This window comes from Salvia hispanica, chromosome 4, assembly GCF_029641045.1.
Source record: "Salvia hispanica isolate PSC_SH4W2 chromosome 4, Shi_PSC_v1, whole genome shotgun sequence".
Lineage (NCBI taxonomy): Eukaryota > Viridiplantae > Streptophyta > Magnoliopsida > Lamiales > Lamiaceae > Salvia > Salvia hispanica.
In genome coordinates this window covers 57,455,350-57,480,393 of record NC_142695.1, presented here as the reverse complement: position 1 = coordinate 57,480,393, position 25,044 = coordinate 57,455,350, and the positions used below count along the sequence as shown (strand labels likewise).

The following is a 25,044-nucleotide window of genomic DNA, read 5'->3' as shown; positions in this document are numbered from 1 at the left end:
TAGTAAACTTAATTTATTATCTATTTTCGCATAATAATGAAAATTTTAAGATGAAATTATGTAAAGATATGGAGTAGTAGAAAAGTAGGATAATTAACTTAAGTGATTGAGTATTTACAGAAGATTTTATGTTGAAAGCCCATTTCTACTTCCGAGGCCCATTTTGAGCCCTGTTAAATTTGATCATTTCCTTTCTATCATGAGGTCCCTGCTGCCAGCGTGTTTAAAGCCCATTTCTACTTCCAAGGCCCATTTAAAGGCTTAGTTTTACAATACCACTCCATCCGTTCTATATTAATATAGTCATTTACTTTATTAGTAAAAGTCAACATATTTTTCCACGTCTACTTTACTCTCTCTTACTTTATTTTCTCTTCATCTCTCTGCCTTTTTCATTTTCCACTTTATTCTCCCTTTTACTTAACTCGTCTAACAAAATTTTTTTAAATCTCCATGCCGAAAAGAAACGCCTCTATTACTATGGAATGGAGGGAGTATCAATTTGGGATACCATAACTCTAATAAGTAATAATTTAGCCACAGAGATTTCAAATTCAAAAGCAGAATAAGAAATTATGAATTCAGATGAATCACTCATTTATTTGGAATCGAGATTAGTCCTTTGTTGTGTTATTTAATCTATGATCCTCACATTCGATGACAGGTAAAAGCATATGACTGATTTCTTGTTTTGGGTGATTCTACTTTTTTCTATGTGATTATTGGGAAAGTTGAATCAAGGTTAGTCCTTTCTTGTTTGGTATAAGTTAATTAATTTGATGCATTGATATTGAGAATTTTTATGAGATGGGATTTGTTTTAGTGAATTTGTGTTTAAGGTTTTATATTGTACTTTTCATTTAGATTATGTTATTAACTGTTAGAATAAAGAGAAAATTGGTGATTGAAGGAAATAATAAGGCTACAATTAGAGTTTATTGAAATTAGTTAAGAATATGTTGGGATATGATTGTAACGAATTTGTTTTGGTTGAAAATCATTGAATAAAACTCAGAGCTGACATTTGCAAAGTGTGGATATGGATTTAAAGGGCAAGAAACACACAAACATTCATTTCTAGAAGAAACAAATACACACCAAACATAGTTTACAAATGAATGCAAGAAATTGAAACAAAGTGAAATTTCTTCATAACAGAGAGATTGAGAACAATCAATCCAAATTATAGTTCCCTTGAGTTCCCTTGATTAAATGTTAAAGTGCCTTCACCGCTGAAAAAAATGAGGATGTTATGAATCAAAAAAATCAAATCTTAATAGTAAATGTAGTTGATATTTGCGAAAATTAGCCGGAAACTGTATTTAATGGCAAGAAATGTAGTTGATATTACCTGCATGTTTCAGCTTCATCTCCATTGGGATACAAACACAGCAATCCTGACGTAGAACGAATGTCCAGCAGCATCGAATAAGTTGAAGCATGCAATTCGCCATGATTTCTTCAGTATGAATGAACCAATAACTCCCCAAAATCCAAAGATAAAACCAAAGGCCATTGATATGCCAACTTCTTGCATAAATGAGAAGTTGATGCTGTCTTTCTCATTCATGTTTTCCTCCGGATTAGGGGTGGATGGCCTCGAGCTATCTCCAGGGCACTTTGGCAGAGGGTCGCCACAAAGTCCATCGTTCTCAGCATAAGACGATGCATTGAAGCTCTGAAGTTGAGTACTAGGAATTTTTCCAGACAAATTGTTGTTTGACAAATCAAGAAAGCCAAGATTGTGTATTTCGGCCAAACTTGTAGGTATCTTGCCGTAGAGTTGGTTATGAGATAGATCAAGAGAATCTATCACCTCCATATTACCGATATCCGGAATTATATATCCTTTCAGACTATTTCTTGATAGATTCAAGGAAATTAAACCTCTCAAAGTGGAAAATGATTTGGGAATGTTTCCGGTCAATCTATTGCTAGAAAAATCAATGAGTTTGAGAAGTGCGAGATTATCCCAAAATTCAGATTCCTTACCTTTCCATTGAAATGATGAATATCCATTGTGCTTCTTTTCGTTGATAATGTATATTGGATCAAACAGAAATAGATCAAAAAATGTGGAATCCTTACTAGCCAAGATAGTAAAACTGTTGAAGCAATCAGGTATTATTGAAGATAGATTGTTTATCGACATATCCAAGACTTTAATGCTAGTAAGATTGCATATTTGGAGAGGAATCTCGCCATGCAATTTATTTCAACGAAGGTTTAGAATTTGCATTTTATAGAGTTGGCCAATCCAAGTGGGGATCTCCCATGTTAACTTGTTCCCTCCAACATCAATCATTTGCAATGCTTGGCACAGTCTCAAACTGTAAGGCAACTCACCACATAACTCATTACCATGCATTTGTAGTGCACCAAGGTTATGTAAAGCGCCCAGAGAGGCGGGAATTTCACCAGAAAAATTGTTGTTAGCCAAATTGAGGGAGTGCAAGTTGGGTATATTCTTCCAGCAGTTGGGAACGTTTCCCGCCAACTGATTGTTTGATAGGTCAATGTATTCAAGATGACTGTGGATAGTTTGGCAAATGGATGACATTGAACCGGAGAACATATTTCCACTCAACAGAATATCAGTAGCGTTGGCAGGAAATAATGGTATAGGTCCTGAGAATTGATTGTAACTAACATCCATAGACAAGATAGAGGTAGATGAGAGATTCGGAATTGTGCCACTTATTAGATTGTCGGATAGATTTAAAGACTAATAAAGTAGACGTACTCCACAACCACCTTGGGACTTCATCTCTTATTTTGGCATCACGGAGATCAAGGATTGACAAATTCGTCTGACTCCGGATCCATTTTGGAAAATATGGGCCCACATTGCACCTAGTTAAATATAAACTACTCAAACAACAGAAAGGAGGACTCCAATCAGGGGCAATTTCCAAGATCAATAATGGATTAAAGGATAAATCTAGTGACTTTAAGTTATCAAGCTTGGAGAAGTGGGATTCAGAGATTACACCCTCCAATGAATTATACGAAAGATCTAGATCTTGAAGCTCGGAGAGTTGGCCAATACTTAGAGGAACTAAACCTTCCAACGAATTGAAGGAAAGATATAGAAGCTGAAGCTTTGAGAGGTGGCCAATACTCAGAGGAATAGAGCCTGTAAAGTTGTTTTGTCCAAGGTGCAATTCTTTCAGTGAAGGAAATGCTTTTAGGTCCGGAATCGACCCATTGAGTTTATTATAAGACAACTTCAATATTTCAAGTGATTCCAATACAGAAACAAGTGTAAAATAAGATATAGAACTCAAAAAGTTATATGAGAGATCAAGTATGCGTAGGTTGGTAAGGTTCGCTAACTGAGGAGGGACACTCCCACAAAGGTTAGCTTCCACAATAGTTAACTGTTGTAATTGTTTCATGGAACCAATGGATTGCGGGATCGGAATGCATCCAAAATCATTCACACTGAGGTCAAGATACTTTAAATGATGCAACTCAAGCAATGAATAGGCCATCTTACCGCTATCTTTTACTATGGCACCATTGACTTTGAGGGCGATGACGTGGCCAGTGGCGTTGCTGCACTCAACACCATTCCATTCGCAGCATTCGTTGTTTTGCCACGACGAGAGATCATCAAACTCATCATCGATTAGGCCAGTCTTGAAGCTTAGAAGAGCATCTCTTTCCCTCTCTATGCATCTCACTTCTTCATCTCCGGAAACAAACACATATAAAAGAATAACAAGAACGAATTTGATTGCTATTCCTTGATCGGAAATCATGCTTTCTTAATTGATGGTACTTATATGTGGGATGCTAAACAATCTAAAAATGGTGGGTTTAAATAGCCCAACACACTTCGATTCATCCACATTTTTGCACTTGGAATACATTTTCGCGTGCACTTAAAATATTGTTTACGTGGTTTCCTGGAAATTACTCCAATAAATAATTGCAAAATAGAAGATAAGTATGTTCCAAAGTCATAGTATTATAGTACTCCCTCCGTCCCGCTTTAGCAGCCCCATTGACTTTTCTACCATCTTTTTGTAAAAATGATAAAAAATAGTTAAAGTGGAGAAATGGTAAAGTAAGAGAGACAATAATGTAGATAAGACTCTTCTCTATATTATTCTCTCTCTTAATTTACAATTTCTCCTCTTTAACTATTTTTTATCATTTTTACAAAAAGATGACAGAAAAGTCAATAGGATTGCTAAAACGGGACGGAGGGAGTATTAAATAAGCAAATATACAAAAAGTTTTGATGTGTTTAAGATAAATATGTTCCAGAAGTCATATTATATTAAAATGTATTTGACCATTTTGACCTTTAAAATGTATTATATTAAAATGCATTTGACCAATTTGTTCCAAAGTCAGTTTTTGACTAAACTATTAACTATGGACCCAAATTTATTGTTTAGCGTAAAAATCATTTGAGTGAGTATACGGGATTAATTTTTGAATTTATTCTAATAATTTAATTTTCGAAGAGTCTTGGGATGACTTCGAAGTCAAGTTTATAATTAAGTTTTAAAAAGATTGATCATGAATAAGATGTCGGTCACCTGGTTGGAGTTTCTTTATTTTCCGTTTCAACTCATTTAATGCATTATAATACTGTATTCAAAATAAATTACTCCCTCCGTCTCAGATAATTTGGGCACTTTGACCTGACACGGGTTTTAAGAAATCTAATGGAAAGTGAGTTGAAAATGTTGGTTGGACGTGGGTCCTACTTTTAAAGTATTAGTTTTCAAAATGTGAGTAGGAATGAGTTATTGGAATATGGAGTCCACTACCTATGTGGGACGATCCGAAATGGAATACTGTGTCGAATTATCTGGGACGGAGGGAGTACTTATGATTTTAACTCTAGTGGAAAAGTCCTCTACGATGAATTTCAATTATGGAAGTGATCCACGTCATTTATATGGCATCTTAAAATGACATAAACTATGAGATTATGTTTATGCATTTAAAATAAATTCAGCGCACATGCACAAATTTCCGAGGACATATTAATGGAATGATTCACGTCCACGTCTAAAGCTTATGAAGTTATGATTGATTTCTTGTTTAGGCTGGTTCTACTTGCTTTGTACGATTATTGGGAAGGTGTAAGTACATATTGTTTGTGTAGAAGTAAATTTATTCGAAACAAAAGCACACCAACATAAGCTTACAAATGAAAGTAAAAAGACTGAAAACAAAAGGTAAAATTGCATAAAGGAAGAAAAAATTACATAGAAAGATCACAAACCATGACTTTGTGCACCTTCATTCAACTCTAAAACCTGTAATTTCACCGCTGAAAAAATGAGGACGTTAAAGTAATTCTTACAAATGAAATTTTGATTGCAATATTTTAGAAGTAATGTGAATATAACAAAAATTTGAGTAAATGCAACCCATATTACCTGCATTTCAGCTTCGTCTCCATTTGGATACGAACTCAGCAATCCTGACATAGAACCAATCTCCAACACCATCCCAAAACCTGAAGAATGCAATTCTCCATGATTTCTTCAGTATGAATGAACCAATGACTCCCCAAAATCCAAAGATAAACCAAAGCCCATTGATATCCCAACTTCTTGCATAAATGAGAAGATGTTTCCATCGTTATCATTCATGTTGTCCCTCGAATTAGTGGTGGATAGCTTCAAGCTATCTTCGAGGCACATTGGTAGAGGGTCGCCGCATAGTCCTACATTCCCAACATAAGACAATGCATTGAAGCTCTGAAGTTGAGTACTCAGTTGGAATTTTTCCAGAAAAATTATTGTTCAACAAATTAAGAACACCAAGAGTGTGTATTTCAGCTAAACTTATAGGTATCTTGCCAGAGAATCTAGATATGGTTATGAGATAGATCAAGAGAATCTAGTATCTCCATTTTACCAATGTCTGGAATAATATGACCCATCAAACTATTTCTTGAAATATTCAAGGAATTTAAATTGCGCATACTGGAAAATGACTTGGGAATGTTCCAAGTCAATCTATTGCTTGAAAAATCATTGAATTTGAGAAGCCCGATATTTTTCATGTATTCTGATTCCTTACCTTTCCATTTAAATGATGAATATGCATACTCCCATGTTTCGTACCCTCCAAACCGTGTATTAACATAAGCATATGTGCCACTGATACTCTCACTTGACAAGAGAGTGAAATTGTCGAAGCAATCAGGTATTATTGAAGACAGATTGTTTATCGATAAATCCAGAACTTGAATATTTGTAAGATTGCATATCTCGGGAGGAATACTGCCATGCAATTTATTTCCACGAAGGTTTAGAATTATCATCTCATACATCTGACCAATCCAAGTGGAGATCTCTCCTGTTAACTTGTTACCTCCAACATCAATCAATCTCAAGCTTTGGCAAAGTCTCAAATTATATGGCATCTCGCCAAATAAATTATTGCCATGCAATTGTAGTACATAGAGGCTATCCAAAGAGCCAAGAGAGCCAGGAATTTCACCCGAAAAATTGTTGTTAGCCAGATTGAGGTACCACAAGAGGGGCATATTCTCCCAGCAATTGGGAACCATTCCTTCCAACTGATTATTTGAAAGGTCAAATATTTGAAGATCTTGAAGGCGAGTTTTGCAGATAGATGACATCGAAGCCGATAACATATTTCCACCCAAGTTTATTACGGTAGCATTGGGAGGAAGTAATGATAAAGGACCTAAGAATTGATTGTAACTAAGATCCATATACTTGATGGATGTCAATGAGAGATCCAGAAGTGTACCCCTTATTTGATTATAGGAGAGAAATAAGTATTCCAATCGAGGAGAAATAAGTGATCCATATACTTCCTAACCAGTTGGGGGCTTCATCTCGTATATTGGCACTAATGAGATAAAGTATTGCCAAATTCCTCCGAGTTTGGAGCCATTTTGGAAAATATGGGCCCACATTACACCTGACTAAATATAATCTGTCCAACTGAAAAGGAGGACTCCAATTAGAGGCAATATTCAATATCCTTAACTTATGAAGCTTGGAGAAGTGGGACTCACTGACTAAACCTTCCAAAGAATTATTAGAAAGATCTAGACCTTGAAGCTTGGAGAGATGGCCAATGCTTAGAGGAACTGAATCTTCCAAAGCATTACCAGAAAGATCTAAAACTCGAAGCTCGGAGAGTTGACTAATACTGACAGGTATGGAGCCTGTAAAGTTATTTTTCGAAAGATGCAATTCTGTCAGTGAAGGAAATACTCTCAGGTCTGGCATTGATCCGTTAAAGTGATTATTGGACAAGTCCAATATTTTGAGTGATTCTAATACAAAACCATGTGGAGAAAGAGATCCAGAACACAAAGAGTTACATGAGAGATCAAGTGAGTGTAGGTCGGTAAGGTTCCCTATCTGAGGAGGAATGATCCCAATAAAGTTAGAACGGCTAAGAAACATGTGATGTAATTGTTTCATGGAACCAATGAATTCTGGGATTGGAATGCCTCCAAAATCATTCTTGCTGAGGCCAAGTGAGCGTAGGTTGGTAAGGTTCGCTAACTGAGGAGGAACAATTCTAGAAAACTGACTATCCACAAGAGACAATTGTTGTAATTTTTTAAGGGAACCAATAAATTCAGGGATTCGAATGCCTCCAAAATCATTCGAACTGAGGTCAAGTGAGCGTACCTCGGTAAGATTTCCTAACTGAGGAGGAATGCTCCCACAAAAGTAACACCAACTAAGATCCAAGTGTTGTAATTGTTTCATAGAACCAATGAATTTTGGGATTGGAATGCGTCCAAAATAATTCCAACGGAGGTCAAGTGACTGTAGGTTGGAAAGGTTCCCTAACTGAGAAGGAACAATATGAGAAAAGTGACAATTCTGCAGATGCAAGTGTTGTAATCGTTTCATGGAACCAATGAATCCTGGGATTGGAATACCTCCAAAATCATTCCAACTGAGGTCAAGTGAACGCAGGTTTGTAAGGTTCCCTAACTGAGGAGTAATGCTCCGAGAAAAGTTGGACCAGCTAAGATCCAAGTATTGCAATTGTTTCATTGAACCAATGAATTATGGGATTTGAATGCCTCCAAAATCATTCGAATTGAGGTCAAGATGATTGAAATGAAGCAACTCAAGCAATGAAGAGGCAATCTTACCCCCCAAAATTGCAGGAAAATTTGAATGAAGTCGGAGGGCGATGACATGGGCAGTAGTGTTGCTGCACTCCACACCATACCATTTGCAGCATCCGTCACCTCGCCACGACGAGAGCATACCATGCTCATCGATGAGGCCATTCTTGAAGCTTAGAAGAGCTTCTCTCTCAATCTCTATGCATCTCACTTCTGCATCTCCTGAAACAAACACACACAAAAGAAGAAGCAGAACAAATTTGATTACTATTGTTTTATCGGAAATCATACTCTCTTTACTGATGTATGGAATGGAAGATTTGTATTTGTGGGATACTCCATTGTATCAACTCCAACGCTTTAAATAGCAAAGATTAAACAGTACAGTTTCAATTCTAAAATGAAATTAAAAAAGTGATCAAGTGTAACACTTTTTTGTCATTCTCACTTTCTCTTTCTTACTTCATTTCCTCTACTTTATTCAATTTATATTTTATTCTCTTTATCTTTTTCCTTTTTACTCTATCTACTTAACACACTATCGATCTCTTTCTTAAACTCCGTTCTAAAAAGTTTCGCTTCAACTATAATGTATGGGAGGGGTATATCTTTATGTTTATACTCTATTTATTTAATCCCATTGTTGTTATCCTAAGAGCACTCCCAATGGCGACGGCGAAAATCCGGCGATTTTTCGCCGGATATCGCCGACTTATCGCCGGCCACTGGGAGGAGTTCGGCGATTTTTCGGCGAAATTCCTACCGATTTTACGCCAAGCGGCGTTTTAACGCCGGGCTATCGCCGGATCATCGCCGGCCACTGTGGGGAGCTGTTCGGCGATTTTTCGGCGATGATCAATTTATTTTTTTATTTTTCCTCAACGGTCATATTCTAATTTCCACCCCTATAAATATTTCATCCTCTTCCTCCATTCATCACCCACAAACTTCATTCACACAAATTTTCAATCTTTTTTCTCTCCATCTTTATTAAATGAGTTCTGATTCATCGTCTCGTGCTCAGTCCGACGAGGAAATATCACATTCTTCTTCCGAAGAAGAGGTACCTCCCGCTCCCACCGGATGGGATGTAGCGGGTTTCGCCAACAACCCAATCAACAACTATATCTCCCGTTACATACAAAGCGAGATCGCTCGAATGCAGCAGCCACCCTCCCAACGGCCAATCCGCCGGCGGCGCCGATACATCCCTCGCAACCACACTGGTGCGCACGATCGGCTGTTCGCCGATTATTTCGCGGAGGAACCACGTTATACGGCAGATGTATTTTGTGGGCAAATAGAAACCGCGCCCACCGCCCTTGAATTTTTTTTTCTTTGAATTTTTTTTTTGATTTTTTTTTCCATTCGTGTACTTTTTTTTTTTTAATTTTCTTCGTTGTAATGTGTACCCGTGTTTAATACAACGAACTTTATTACTATTATTTGTTTTATCTTATAAATTAAATAAGCTAGCTTTATTATATATAAAAATAAAACAATTAAATTAGTGATGATGTAAAAATGAAATGTTGAGTTAGGGAGAAATAAGGGAGAAATAAGGGAGAAACCATTGCAGAGGTTGGCTAAAAGTTGGCTAAAAACTAGGGATAAATTTTGGTGCTGATGTGGCGCTGATGTGGCAGGAGTTAGGGAGAAATAAGGGAGTTTATCCCCAAACCATTGGAAGTGCTCTAATGAATTTACCGAAGACTTGAGTCAAGTTTCACGAAGTACAAGTCGTTTCCAATAATTGACTACAGTTCTAATTGATGTGACTCGTGAGAGCTTTTTCAACAATTATTGTACTACAAGGTAAATAGTAGTCATGTGATAAAGTTAAAAAAGTTATGGTTTCTAAATTCAATAAATCTATGTGACCAAATTTTGTACAACCAAAAACTAGTTTATTTGACAAAAATAGGTTTATTTATGCATTTAATTAAAATATTTGGATGCATATATAGTACATGGATAGTGCATAATATTGTGGTAATATATTTATAATTTTTGTATAATTTTTTTATTTTTTTAGAACCATAATTATAATTAGTGCATACTTTAATTCAAATTATAAACAAAAATAGAATGAAAATTCAAATATAAATATAAAAAATGAGGTTAAAGGCTAATAAGTCTTTTTAACTTGTCCACTTATTATATTTATATTTTAATATATAATTAATACATCAAATTATTAATATAATTTTATTTTGGTTGTACAAAATTTGATTGTTTATCATTACTCTTCTAAATTACTTCATCAGTAGATAACCAGAGAAACTTTTCAATAATTGCAAAATACTTCCTGGCATAAATATATGGATTTTGAGGAAGATATGTTTCTAAAAGTGAAATTTTATAAAGTACTCCCTCAGTCCCTGAAAATTTGTTACTTATTTTCTTTTTCCTCCGTCCTAAAAATTTGTCACCTTTAACTTTTACCATTTTTAGTAGTGGACCCCATATTTCACTAACTCATTCTCACTCACATTTTTATTATAAAACTAATATATAAAAATAGGACCTACGTGCCACTAACTTTTTCAATCCACTTTCTACTATATTTCTTAAAATCCGTGTCGGGTCAAATAGTGGCAAATCATGGGGGACGGAGGGAGTACTAATAGAAAGGTAAAAAAGAGATTCATCTCATAAGAGGGAAAAATTACTAAAAATAGAAATGGACTAAACTGAAAAAGGTGACTATTTTTATACTCCCTCCGTTCCATAGTAACGAAAGCGTTTCTTTTGGCACGGAGATTAAGAAAAATTTTGTTAGATGAGTTAAGTAGAGTGATAATAAAGTGGAAAAAGAAAAAGGTAGAGAGATGAAGAGAGAAAAAAATAAGAGAGTGTAAAGTGAGTGCGAAAAAATGTGTTGACTTTTACTAAAAAGAGAAATGACTCTATTACTATGAAACGTACCAAAATGGCAAAATGACTCTTGTAGCAATATCTGCTCCCCCGGAACCAGCTGCGCTAAGCCACTGCGGGCGGCAAAATGACTCTATTACTATGCAACGAAGGGAGCAAGACATAAGGATTACGAGGTAAAATACAAGACTCCAAGTCATGTTCAATAAGAAAATTCTACCATAATAGCAAAGCGTTGTTTGTGTATAAATTTTACTAGTATTATTAGTCTTTTGAACTTAAAAAAAATCTAGACTCTAATTTTTTGGATTAGTAAATTTTAACAATCAATTAGTTAGAAATTTTTAATATAGATGTTTGAGTCACCCAATGTGTGAGGAGTGCGGTATGTTGTGTGTAGGGATGTCAATCAGGCCAGCCCATCGGGTTTCGGGCCAACCCTATTCAGGTTGCGGGTCAATCGGGTGCGGGTTAATCGGGCTGTGATTTTTTCGGGCTATAAAAGTTCAACCCTAACCCTAAAAGCTCGGGTTTCGGGCTAGCCCATCGGGCTAATCGGGTTGCTACCGATAAAATTAAAATGCGTTCAATCCAATAAATAATGGTGAAAATTAGTTATATTTATAAAATGTGAAATATTTAATTATGATAAATTTGAGATATGTGCTTAAACTCAAACATAAACATGATCAAATACTAATATTTGAGATTTATGCAAAATAAAACATAAACATCAAGAAATTTTAAAGTATGTTTTAGAAATTTAAATATATTTTTTTAGTGAATTTGAAGTTTCTAATTTATATATCTATTATTATGTTAATAAAAATTTAACATTTAATTTATATATTTAATATATAAAATTGAAAAGTTATTATTTAGTAATCTATATTATAAAATAATCAATGAAGTGTCGGATTAGAGTCAAACAAATAGAACGATAGAAATTTTATCGGGTTTTCGGGCCAGCCCATCGGGTTTTCGGGTCTGGCCCTAACGGGTTGCGGGTTAATCGGGTGCGGGCTAATCGGGCTGTAATTTTATCAGGCTAGAAATTTTCAGCCCTAACCCTATAAATTTGGCAGGCTATTCGGGCCGGCCCACGGGTTGCGGGTTACATTGACATCCCTAGTTGTGTGTGTGAATTTTAACTAAAAGATAGTGTATAAACTTTGATTGAATTATATAATTCTAGTTAATTATTTGAAGTTATACTTATGCCAAAATAAAATTGAAGATACTACAATAAATCATTTGAAGACAGAGAATTGAAAGTCGACCTAGAATGATCCGCTAACGATTTATGGTTATTGAGAATTTTTTATGTTTGAAGCCCATTTCAACTTTTAGACCCAATATGTGGCCCATTTGAAGCCAGCTAAATATTTGCATTTCGGCGCTCGAATATTTTTAAACTTTTAATTAAATACTGTTTCTATCAAATCATTATCTCACTCTATAAGTAACACTAATAATAATAAAAAAAATTAAATTAATAAATAAACTGTTAATTTATTATTATTACTTTTATTACTAAAATTTATAAAAGTATATTTCTATTATTACGCCAAATCCTGATTTTATAGCTTTACTTAGTAAGAAATTAAAACAAATATTTGAAGGTAAGTAGCACTTGGTAATAATATAATTAAATTAAAAATTATACTATAAGAATATTAATTTTTTATTATTTCTTTTAGTATCTAGCCAAATCATGATACGATATATTTATTTAATATTAAAATAAACTCTCAAGGTAGCAAAATGTGGTAATCGTATCAATGACCAGATCTTTGTGGGGTTAATGCATATTACTATCAAAATATGAAATAGTTTGCGTGTTTAAATTTACTTGTCGTAGATAATAAGATATGTTATTATAGAGACGTGACATATTACATATATTAATGAGAAAGGTTTAAAGTAAATATCATACAACACTATATATAATAATTAATTTCACATAGAAAATACTCCCTCCGTCCCAATAAATATGCAACATTTGGTTTCCGGCACGAGATTTTATGCAGTGTTGTTTTGTGAGTTAATGAAGAGAGAGTAAAGTAAGAGAGAAGAAAAAGTAGAGACAGTGTTGTTTCCATTTTAGAAAATGTTTCATTTTTATTGGGACAACCAAAAAAAGGAAAACGTTTTATTTCTAATGGAACAGATGAAGTACATCATGATTGACACAAGACTAGTGAATGCTAGTCTTTTTTTCATTGATAAACGAATAGAAATTTAAATGCCACGCTTTTCCTTAATGGTCAAATAGAAGTTGTAAACGTTGTCGGGATCTGCCAATGATTTAGACACACTCTCTATCTCCAAACACTTCTTTACCCATGAACTTAATTTGGGATAATCTTGTTGGATGCTAAAATCGCCGCAGATTTCGAAGGTCTTGAACCATGGGGTATATGTGATCAAAGCCACATCCAAAAACCCGAAGCCGTTGTCGCCGAAGAATGGCTTATCGCCAAGCTCCGACTCCATCTGCTTCATGAACTCCACGAACCCCTTCTTACCCGCCTCTTTCTCTTCTCGCTCCTCACACCATATCAAATTTCCGGTTTCCATTACCTACAATTCATTATCAAGTTATATAAACAATTTTAAATATCATCAAAAAAATTTACAACATCAAACTTGCTGATGTGCAAACCACGTCCCACATCAGGAAATAATTAGTAAAGTTGCACGCAATATATAATCCTACAAATTATGATTATATAAAATCGTGAAAATTATGTCCAAAGTGGACAGTATCATACTAATATAGCACATGTAAAATTATTTGCAATTGTCTATAACTAGACAATATATACTACCTATGTCTCTTAAAAATAAAAACATTCTAAACTTTCTACTTTAAGAAATGAACCCCACAACCCACTAACTCTATTTCTATGGCTTTTTCTCTTACTTTACCCATTATTCTCTCATATTTTACCAATTATGAATATAAACCCGTGCCATTTCAAAAGTTTCTATATTTCAAAGACGGATGTAGTACCTTTTTGTCTATATAATCAGCCAAGAACCTTGCTTGAGCTCGTTGGTAAGGATCACAAGGCAGCAGTGTCGGAGATTTGTCCTTCCACACCTCGTCGATGTATTCGACAATAACAAACGATCCACAAACGGGTTTGCCGTTGTGGATCAAAACGGGGATCTCCTTGTAAATGGGGTTGGACTCGAGAAGAAGCTGGCATTTATTTTCCTTGTCCTCCTCTCTGTGCTCGTAATCGATGCCCTTCACTGCTAACGCAACTCTCGGCCTCATTCCGAACATGCTCGGATAAAAATCCAGCAGAATCACCTTGTCTTCCATGTTCATGAAAGAGACGGAGATTTTTGTTTTGGTTTGTTTTGGTACAAATTCAGTGAAACATTTGCAAAGTGTGGATGTGGATTTAAAGCGCATGATATATGTGACGATAACCATCACCAACGAATATTTTTTAAAATAGTAGTACAAAATACTCCCTCAGTCCAAGTAAATATGCAACATTTGTTTTCCGGCATATGATTTTATGTAGTGTTGTTTTGTGAGTTAATGAAGAGAGATGAAAAAGTAGAGAGAGCGTTGTTTCCATTTTTAAAAACGTTTCATTTTTAATGGGACAAACTAAAAAAGAAAACGTTTAATTTCTAATGGGACAGAGGGAGTATTGTTAGAAGTAGTTGGGAAAAACTATTGTTCTTATTCAATGAATATGAGTACAAAGATTACACCATTATATAGGCTAGAAGGACTCTAATTATGGTAACAATTATTGCTATGTTATATATGGTACAATATATTTTATATCAATTGCATATATTCCTCCAGATCTTATGCAATATTCTTCTGACACTCCCCCTCAAGCTAGGTAGTGGAGTTCCCGATACTTAGCTTGCATAGTACCTCTTGAAACGACTTCGAGTTCACTGCCTTTGTCAAAATATCCGCCAACTGATCTTCAGATTTGACATAAGGCATTTCTACTACCTTAGCTTCAATATTCTCCTTGATAAAGTGCCCGTCCACCTCTACATGTTTGGTTCTATCATGTTGCACCGGGTTTTCGGAGATACTAATAGCCGCCTTGTTGTCACAAAAGAGTCTACACGGAAGGGCCTGTCGGAGGTCCAATTGCGTCATCAGTTTTTGCAACCACAGTATCTCTCTGTCAGTCCACTTTTGATTCCTCTAAACTCTACTTCTGCGCTGGACAGCGCCACTACTTTATGTTTCTTGCTTCTCCACGTAACAAGGTTCCCTCCTACAAAGGTGAAATACCCGATTTCCTGTCATTGGGGTTCCCCGCCCAGTCAGCATCGGTGAAGCCATGTATTTCCATGTGTCCATGTTTTTCAAACATAAGTCCGTGTTCCGCCGTTCCCTTCAAGTAGCGGACAATCCTCAAGACTGCTTCCCAATGTTCTTCGTGAGGTGCATGCATGAATTGGCTCACTACTCCTACTGCGTATGCAATATATGGTCTTCTATGAGATAGATAAATAAGTTTTCCGACCAATCTCTGGTATCTTCCCCTGTCTGTCTGTCTTGCCCCTTCCTTTATCTGTAGTCCGTGATTTTGCACCATCGGGGTGTCCATGGGTTTGCAGTCGATCATCCCAACTTCTGCCAATAGATCAAGTACATACTTCTTCTGATTTATGAAAATCCCCTTTTTTGACCTTAGCACTTCAATTCCCAAGAAATATTTGAGAAGACCGAGATCCTTCATCTCAAATTCATGAAACAGATTTTTCCTTAGTTCGGTTATTTCCGCCTCATCATCTCCGGTAATAATCATGTCATCCACATATATAATTAAACACGTGATCTTGCCGCCTTTTTTCTTGATGAATAAAGTGTGATCTGAGTTACTCTGCTTGTACCCGTACTTCTTCATCACTTCCGTAAACCTTCCAAACTATGCACATGGGGATTGTTTATCCATACAACGTCTTCTTGAGTTGGCATACTTCCCCATCTAAGAAATCTCCTGAGAATTCCGGTGGAGGTTCCATGTACACTGGCTTTGGCAACTCTCCATGTAGGATTGCATTGGTCACATTAAACTAATGAAGTGGCCACTCCTTATTGGCGGCAATTGAGAACAGCACTCTGACAGTGTTAATTTTCGTCACCGGTGAGAAAGTCTCATCATAATCTACACCATAAGTCTGGGTGTACCCTTTCGCCATGAGACTAGCCTTGTATCTCTCTATAGTACCATCAGGTTTCCTTTTTATTGTGAACACACATCTGTAGCCAACAGTCTTCACCCCTTCGGGTAACTTGCCTCGTACCCACGTGTTGTTTTTCATCAATGCCTTCATCTCAACAAACATTGCTTCCCTCCATTTCTTGTGCTTCATTGCTTCTTCGGCTGACTGTGGGATCTCCTCTTCTTCATACAACGCAGCTTCAAAAGCTCGACCATTTTTGTCAGGTTTCCTTGAACAAAGTTCGCCACCCCATATCGACTCTTCTTCCCAATCTTCTCTGGAGAGTATCTCTTTGGCGGAATTCCCCTCGTACTCCAAAAAGGAAGTGCATATCTCCCTGTGTCTCCATCTAATGTATTGTCTTCCACAAGAGGTTGTGTTTTAACAGTGTCAGTGGTAACTGAAATCTCAACTGTACTTGGTTCAGAGATTACCTCGGATATCATTGGAGAAAGATTACAAGGACTTGGGTGAGATGGCTCTTGTGGCGAGACCTGTCCGGTAGAAGTGACAACTGGATCTGTTGGTTCCTCAATCCAGGAGCTTGGAACTGGCACAACCCAACTTAGATAGTCCGTAGAACTACCTGGATCATTCTCCCCCTGACTACTAAGGTGGGTGTGGTAGAAAAATTCGGTTTCCAAAAAATTACAGTTCATAGTGGTGGTGATTTTTTGGTGTTGGGATCAAAGCATCTGTACCCTTTTTGGTTTACCCTATACCCCACAAAAATACATTTTGTTGCACACGGTGAGAGTTTTGTTCTTTCATGTTTAGGTATATGAGTGTAAACAGTACAACCGAAGACTTTTGGAGGAAGGTTAAGGTATTCGGGAATTTTGGATTGTTTAGATAAAATATCGAGGGGAGTTTTCATGTTTAGGATTTTGGTTGGGAGGCGATTGATGAGAAAGATGGATGTAGCAACAGCTTCGGGCCAAAAATGTTTGGGAACTTTGGATTCAATCATAAGGGCTCGGGTCATTTCTAAAATAACTCTGTTCTTTCTCTCAGCTACCCCATTTTGTTCAGTTGTATAGGTACAAGAAGTTTGATGAATCACTCCATTATTTTTACAAAATTGGGTCATAGCTAGGGGTGCTTAAACGGTTCTCCGGTTCTCAGTTAACCGGAATCAGAACCGGAACTGACCGGTTCATTGAGGAACCGGAACCGAATTTTCTGGTTCCGGTTCCGGTACCGGTTCCAACCTTTTAAATAAAACCGGTTCCGGTTCGGAACCGGTCGGTTCAGGTTCCTAACCGGGAACCGGATTATAATTCAATTTTATTTTTTTATAATTTAATATACTAATAAATCTAATTAATTGAATTAATTTTGAATTAAAATAAAATAATTTGAAACATTGAGTGATTTTTAGATTTAAAAAGTGTTAGATTTGCGAGCTCTGCATCTGGAGTATTTAAAATGTTTAAACCGTGATACTTTGAATCTACAATTATTTCACCAATCAATTTTTAATAAACTAACTACAATGAGTAGGATATCATAAGTTTGTTTTTAATTTCCAAAAGAACTTACACAATTACAATATCATTTCATATGCTAGAAATTTAACTTTATAACAAATATATGTAACAATTCAATTAACATACGATTTTAATATGTTTGAGAATAATTTATTAAATGTTCCGTTATAAACCAAAAAGTCACTACAAAATCAATTAGTAATATTAGAAATTCCGTTGAATATTTGTTTAGCCAAAAAGGGGAAATGGAATTCAATTTTAAAACTTAATTTTTTAAAAAATTGCTAAAGTTTAGAACTCCTATTTTTTTATTAAAAAATTGCTAACATATACTAGTCACAACAAGATCAATTATTTTAGAAATTCCGTTGCTAAAGTCACAACAAGATCAATTACTACACTTGACATCACTCTTATCCATATATGAATATTATTGTATTGTTGGTTTGTACTTTTGTGTATTTACTTGATTTTTTAGGTATTATTTGTTATATTTCTAGATGTTGGCTTATTATTTTTTTAGTATTGAACTATTTAAAATTATAAATAAATTCGGATTAGAATTACACATCGGTTCCGGTTCCGGTTCCGGTTCTAGAATTTATGAAAATTTAAAACCGGTTAACCGGTCAACCGGTCCGGTTAGAACCGGAACCGGCCGAATAAGCAGGCCTAGTCATAGCACTGTTAACGAATTCTCTCCCATTATCGGACTTAAGGGTTTGTATAGTGGTATGAAATTGTGTCTGGATTAGTTTAAAAAAGGATGCAAATCTATCAAAGACTTCCGACTTGTGTTTCAAAAAATAAATCCATGTCATCCTATTACAATCATCAACAAATATCACAAAATATCGAAAGCCATTTCCCCCAATAAAAGGCGCAGGGCCCCAAATATCAGAGTGTACTAAAGAAAACATAGATTACATACGAGTATTTGTGGGTTTAAAAGTCTGTCTGTGGCTCTTGGCCAAAACACAAGTCTCACAAGAAAAATCAAAAGAAATAGAAAGGTTCGGATAAAGTAATTTAAAGTAACCAGGAGAAGGGTGTCCTAGTCTTCGGTGCCAGAGCCAAGTTTCCTGTTTCGTGGATCCGTGAGCCAGCATCGCACTTCCATGTTGGGCTATCTCATCCACATAGTAGAGCCCTCGCTTCTCAGTGCCATGCCCAAGAATCCCCCTCGTCTGAATATCCTGCAGAATACAAAAGTCGGGATGCATTAGAAGCATGCAATTTAACTCCTTCGTCACATGACTTATGGACATCAATCTTTGAGACAATGTAGGCACATATAGACAGTTCTTAAGTCGGAGTGTAGGTGAAATATCAATAGTGCCAGACCCCATAACAGTAATCAATTCCCCATTTGCAGTTTGAATATACGATCTAGTAACTTCACTAAAAACAAGAAAATCATTTTTATCTGGAGTCATGGTATCAGTTGCCCCACAGTCAAGTATCCAGCCCTTCAAATTGTTAGCTGTAACATCATAAACATGAAATGCAGCGGAAAAATTTTGTAGGGGTGCAAATTTATTTTCTGACTCAAAATTGGGGTAATTTTCCGATTTTTGGAGAGATAGGGGTCTTTTTAGAATTTTCGGTAAGTCTGGGGGGTCAGATATAAGGAGATGGGGTCGTTTTTTATATTTAACAAACTTCTGGGGGGAAAATAAATATTTGTGTAAGTTAAATTACCTCCTTTAGACGCGCCGCCTCTCATCTCCTTCCGTTCTGCCAAATTTCCGATGCCCCTCACGTTGCCGCCGGCCGGTGGAGGCTCCTGACGCGCCACCGTTCCAACTCCGGTCGATTCTCCATGGTTTCCGGCTTCGATTCTCCGGGGAACCCCTTCTCTGTTTACACCGACCGCCATTTTCGCCTGGGCTTGAGAAGCTCTCGCCTTCTGCCGTTCTTCCCACCAATCGGGATATCCGACCCGTTTGAAGCAAGTCTCCCAAGTGTGTTTTTGTTTCCCACAATGGGAGCACCACAATTTCGACGTGTCGGGCTTGTTTCCCGGTCCGCTGGTGGCCGCGGGGCGCGGTGGTGGCGGGCCGTTCCGATTCAAAGGCTGTTGGGTCTGGGCGGCGAGGCCTTGTCCGATTTCTCCACCAAATGATGAGTCGGCACTGTCGTTGGCTTTGTCGGTGGGTGAGGACGACGCCGATGGCATGATTCGACGTCGAGCTGCCTCCGTCTTCACCCATCCATACGCTGCCTCCACTGACGGTGTTGGCTCTTCTTTCAGAATTTCCCGTCGGATTGAGTCGTATTCCTAATTTAATCCGGTCAGGAACTTGATGAGCCTTTTGGAGTTTGAGAAAGTCTGGAATTGATCAATTCCTTTGTCACAATTGGTTGTTTCTGACTTCGATCTATATTGATCCGTAGTCCATGAATCTTTCTATAGTATGTTTCCAGATCCATATTGCCTTGTTTGATGTTAATTGCCTTTTCTTCCAGGTCATAGATGAGGTACTTGTTGGCTTTACTCTCGAACGTCACCGCGAGATTGTCCCAGAGCGCCTTTGCCGTCTGATGATGGGCAAAATCTGCAATGATCTCGTTGTCGATGTTGTCGACAATCCATGAGAACACCACTAGGTCATTCTCCTCCCATTCGTCATATCCCTTGCTCCCCGGTTCTGGGGGATCGTTTTTGATGTACGAGTAGGCACCCCTGCCTCCGATCTTCACCTTGATCAATCTTGCCCATAAAGGGTAGTTCTTTCCATTCAACTTGAATGGTACTGTGATGCTTTTGCTGTTTCTCAGACTCGCCGTCTGCTCTATATTTTTCGTATCTTCTGTATCTGTATATAACATATTCTGGGTGTAGGTTGATTTCTGGTTGGTTTTTGGCTGAAAAAAAGGTCGAGAAATTGGTATTATTGGCTGTGATGAAATTTTTCTGAGCTAAGATCTTCCTGCTCTGATACCATGTTAGAAGTAGTTGGAAAAAACTATTGTTCTTATTCAATGAATATGAGTACAAAGATTACACCATTATATAGGCTAGAAAGACTCTAATTATGGTAAACCTAATTTACAATTATTGCTATGTTATATATGGTACAATATATTTTATATCAATTGCATATATTCCTCCAGATCTTATGTAATATTCTTCTGACAAGTATATTATAACATGGTCATGCCATGTTCAATAAATAATGTTAATATACATATAAATTCAAGTTTATTGCAATGATACAGCCTTAATATAACGATACACAAACATCCATATCTAGAAGAAACAAATACACACCAACATATAGTTTACTAATGAAAGTAAAATCATTGAAAACAAAGTAAAATTACATGGACCCAATTGAAAAACAGGTCCATATGAGATCACACACCACGAGTTTGTGCACCTTGATACAATGTTAATAAATGGGGACGTTATATTTACAATTGATTGCAATAGTTTAAAAGTATTGAATATAACACATTCAAGTAAATGTAGTTACTATTACCTGCATTTTCAGCTTCGTCTCCATTTGGAACTTTAGAAAGCAGACAAGTCAAAGAAGGAAACATAAATTATTCAGCATAAACGAACTAAGTTATAGGAGTACTATAAAATATTATTTCATGCTTTTCTCGAAATTATTCTATAATTACAAAGTGCAATAAAAAATATATGTGGCCAAATCACATGTTCAATATACAATTACAATTACAAATAGTCATGATTCTTTTGTTTATTGATTGATTTAACTAAGCTCAAAATTAAAGAAAAATGGCAAGCTAGAAAACGAAGTTAGAATATATATACAACAACCACTATTAAATTAGTCCCCAACTTAATTGATACGTTGTTTTCAATCAATAAAAAATTGATAACTAAAATTATTCGAAAACTAAAATGATCAAAAGATATGAAAAATTGAAAGTGGCACGTTGATGATAATCTAAATTGAATTATGGTGCGTGACATGTTTCTTTTTTGTTTTTTGGAAAGCCCATTTCTACTATTGAGGCCCAATACTAGGTCCATTTGTAAGCCCAGATAAATATTATGAGCTTTCGTTTCTATAATCATTAAACGCATTTATTTATTTTTAATTACCAAGGGTATCCACCGGACTAAAGCTGCTCCATACTCAAAGGCAGGGATCGATTCCCTAACCATTTTGTTAAGGATGGACGAGTCCCATGCCACTCGACCATGACCATTTGGATTAAACGCCTCTTTTTAGAATATCACTGTAGGCCTATTAGATGACAATTTAATTTATTTTATCAATTAGTATATTAATTTTGGTATTCATACATAAATCATTTAGGAAAGCATTTATTTTATCAAAATCAATTACTACTAAATAATCTTTTGGAAATCTTTTGGTACTCTATCGAAATGTGCGGCATATAAAAACTTTTTTTTGGTTTACCGTGGTATACCTAAATGCCACGGTATACCAAAAAATAACTCCTAAATATTTTTTGCTGAATTTATGCTAGCTCAGAGTAATTGCCAAACTAACTGACAATATATAACGCAAATATACATAAATATAATATGGTTATAACTCATACATAAATATAATATGGTTATAACTCAATGGCAGACGTAAAAATTTGTTAGAGTAGGGGCTATATATTCAAATTTTGTATGGGATAATAATTTTCTTATACTTTTCTATTTTGGTACGGGCTTTTACACATTAATTCACATAAATTATTAACAAAATTATAAGATTTTATAACTAAAAAAGTAAAAAAAAAAAAATTGGGGAAGGGCTTAAGCCCTCCCCCGCCATAATGTGTGTCCGCCAGTGGTTATAACTATATGATTATAATGACCATCCTATTAATTTGACTGTGGAGAGTATCGTAAGAATTGGGTTCGAAATCAGTATAATTCTTCAAAAAAACTATAGATTACACAGTATTAACTACACGAAGATATTTCTCATCAATTTAATGACCAATTGAACTGAACATGCATGAAGTTGAACATGCATGAAGTTGGACATCATTTTATTTTACAAATTAAGACTATCACAATTACCTTGCTAATGTCTTGACCTGGCGTTGCTCCATAATTCTCTATGTTGAAAACTCTTACAGAATTAGCAGTCAATATCAATTGCAAAACCAAAATTACTGACACTATGCCCTGAATTTTTAATTTGCCTAGGGTTTTGTAAACTAAAAGTATTAATTTTACTGAATGTGTTTCACAATTCATTGCATGGGGTATTTATAATTGAAGGTTTGTATAATTTAGGGTAATATGAATATATCAAAACGAAATCATGCCATAAAAATAAGTAAAATACGTATTGGAATTCTTAATTTGTAAAATATAAGTTTAAAGGAAACAAATTGACACGAAATCCTATAAGAAAAATATCATATGGTAATGGAATGTATTGAAATTAAAATAAATAAAATAAGAATTTCCATGTTAAGGGAACGTATAGGTTTCATAATACTCCTATATTCCACCGCATACAGCATCTTATTGTATGATTATTACGTATCTTACCACAATATAAGAGTCACAATCTAATCAATATTTACATATTGGTTTATTTTAAATTATATTCTATATTCTAACTAAATTTAAATACATATTGAAGGAGGGCACTATACGAAAATAGAAAATATTCTAACCTAATTAAAATACAACTATACGGAAATAGTAGATGTGGGATATTAGTAATAATTTAGTGGTAAATTATTTAGAAGATCTTTTATCTTTTTAATTCTTGTCAATACACCTTAAATAAAAATAAATAGAGCAGCAAGATATTCGTGTTCACATTATCACAAATTTAACAGTTAATTAAAATAATTAAAGTAGTCTAAAGCCACGAATTTCTTAGCAATGACATACGTATTTGATAACAGTCGCACTTCCTATTATTGATAGATTTAAATCATACAAAAATAATTAAATATTCAATATTATAATTCAAAGACTAAATCAATATGTGGTAATAATGACAAGGTTCCGATTCTTTTGAGGGTAAAGAAAACTAGAAAAGAGCACACCAAAATCAGATTTCCACCTAAGTAAATTTGTCCAACAACACAAATCATACATTTTATGAAAATAAATAATAAATGTAATTCTAAATAATATTATTAGAAAATGAAAAATATTCTAAGAATCAATCACGAGTTTTGAGGACCCCATTATTCAACTTAAGGAGGAGTATTAGCAAATAAAAATATTCTAAGAATAATCACATTAGTACTATATTCTTTGAATAGATTTGTTACGTTGAGAATAGATTGATATTATTCCTTGTATAAGCAAAAATACGAATGCTTGGGCAATCGGATGGGACCCCAAGCATAGGGAGGATCCAGAGAGGTTTGAACCGGAAAGATTTCTTGAAAAACCGATAGATTTCAAGGCAAATGCGTTCCAATATATCCCTTTTGGTGGTGGAAGGAGGATTTGCGCCGCTATAGGATTTGTGACCTAAAATGCTTAAACAAAGAAAATTAAAATTATATTTCTGGAGTTTTAATTGCTGAAATAAAATTCTTATTATAATCGGAATGATTCCAATTTCATTATTTCTGTTTCATTTATGACGATTGTTGGATTAATAAATTTTATGAAACTTTTCAAGAATTTCTTGGGTTAAATTTGTCATTTGTGTATCAAGGACTCAACTAGAAAAGTAAGGTTTTGTTGGTGTATTTGCAGCAAGAGTTTGATCAACTAATATACTTCTATGTTTGAGTTTTTAGTATAGTAAGGTTTTGTTGGTGTTTTTGCTCGTAATATTTGTTAGGCTATTTCATGTTCTAGTTCAAGTCACTTTTGGGCTTGAACTATGTTTGAAACTTTAGATTTTAGTTATATTTTGATTTTGGTCCTAACTAATAGTAGTAAAAAAATTTACATTTTGGCGAGAGTGCGAGACTTATATGAGTTTTTTTTTTTTTTTTTTTTTTTTTTTTTAATTTTTTTTTTAATATTAGTACATTGATAAGGAAAGACTTAATATGAAATCCATACACCATTAAATTACTACACACCAACCATCATCAAAAATTAATACGCACCCTTCCATGATAAAAATAGATAAATTGGTAGGTTGATACAATAGGTAAATAAAATCTTTGTCAATAAAAAAGTTATATCTTTCACAAATAAAAATAGAAGAAAATAGAAAAATAACGATCGCACAAGTCCAAAGATTTTCAACGCCCAACTAAATTTTCAACTAAATTTAGTGCTGATCCCGCCATATCACAAACCTCCCAACCTAATTTATATATTGCATTTCCATAACTCAATTCATTGAAATTCATTTGTTCAGCATTTTAATTATCAAACACATTTTTCATAATAGAAATGAAGTTAGTTGTGAG

General features: G+C 35.2%; 2 protein-coding genes and 2 pseudogenes across 2 annotated transcripts; all 4 read right to left on the bottom strand.

The window, feature by feature from the left end:
• Positions 1 to 1,366: 1,366 nt before the first annotated feature.
• On the bottom strand, positions 1,367 to 3,875 carry LOC148929653 (uncharacterized; annotated as a pseudogene).
• A 1,964-nt stretch (positions 3,876 to 5,839) lies between these two features.
• LOC148929652 (receptor-like protein EIX2) lies at positions 5,840 to 8,393 on the bottom strand (annotated as a pseudogene).
• Positions 8,394 to 13,177: 4,784 nt separating this feature from the next.
• Positions 13,178 to 14,319, bottom strand: LOC125191859 (putative glutathione S-transferase). Its single transcript, XM_048089286.2, has 2 exons — positions 13,998 to 14,319; positions 13,178 to 13,564 (listed from the first exon to the last, which is right to left on the bottom strand). Exons 1-2 carry the CDS (start codon positions 14,313 to 14,315, stop codon positions 13,223 to 13,225), a joined length of 660 nt encoding a protein of 219 aa, XP_047945243.1. The 5' UTR covers positions 14,316 to 14,319; the 3' UTR covers positions 13,178 to 13,222.
• Positions 14,320 to 19,989: 5,670 nt separating this feature from the next.
• Positions 19,990 to 20,526, bottom strand: LOC148929651 (uncharacterized). The gene has a single exon (XM_089056973.1). The coding sequence runs from the start codon at positions 20,524 to 20,526 to the stop codon at positions 19,990 to 19,992; it is 537 nt and encodes a 178-aa protein (XP_088913099.1).
• Positions 20,527 to 25,044: the final 4,518 nt, after the last annotated feature.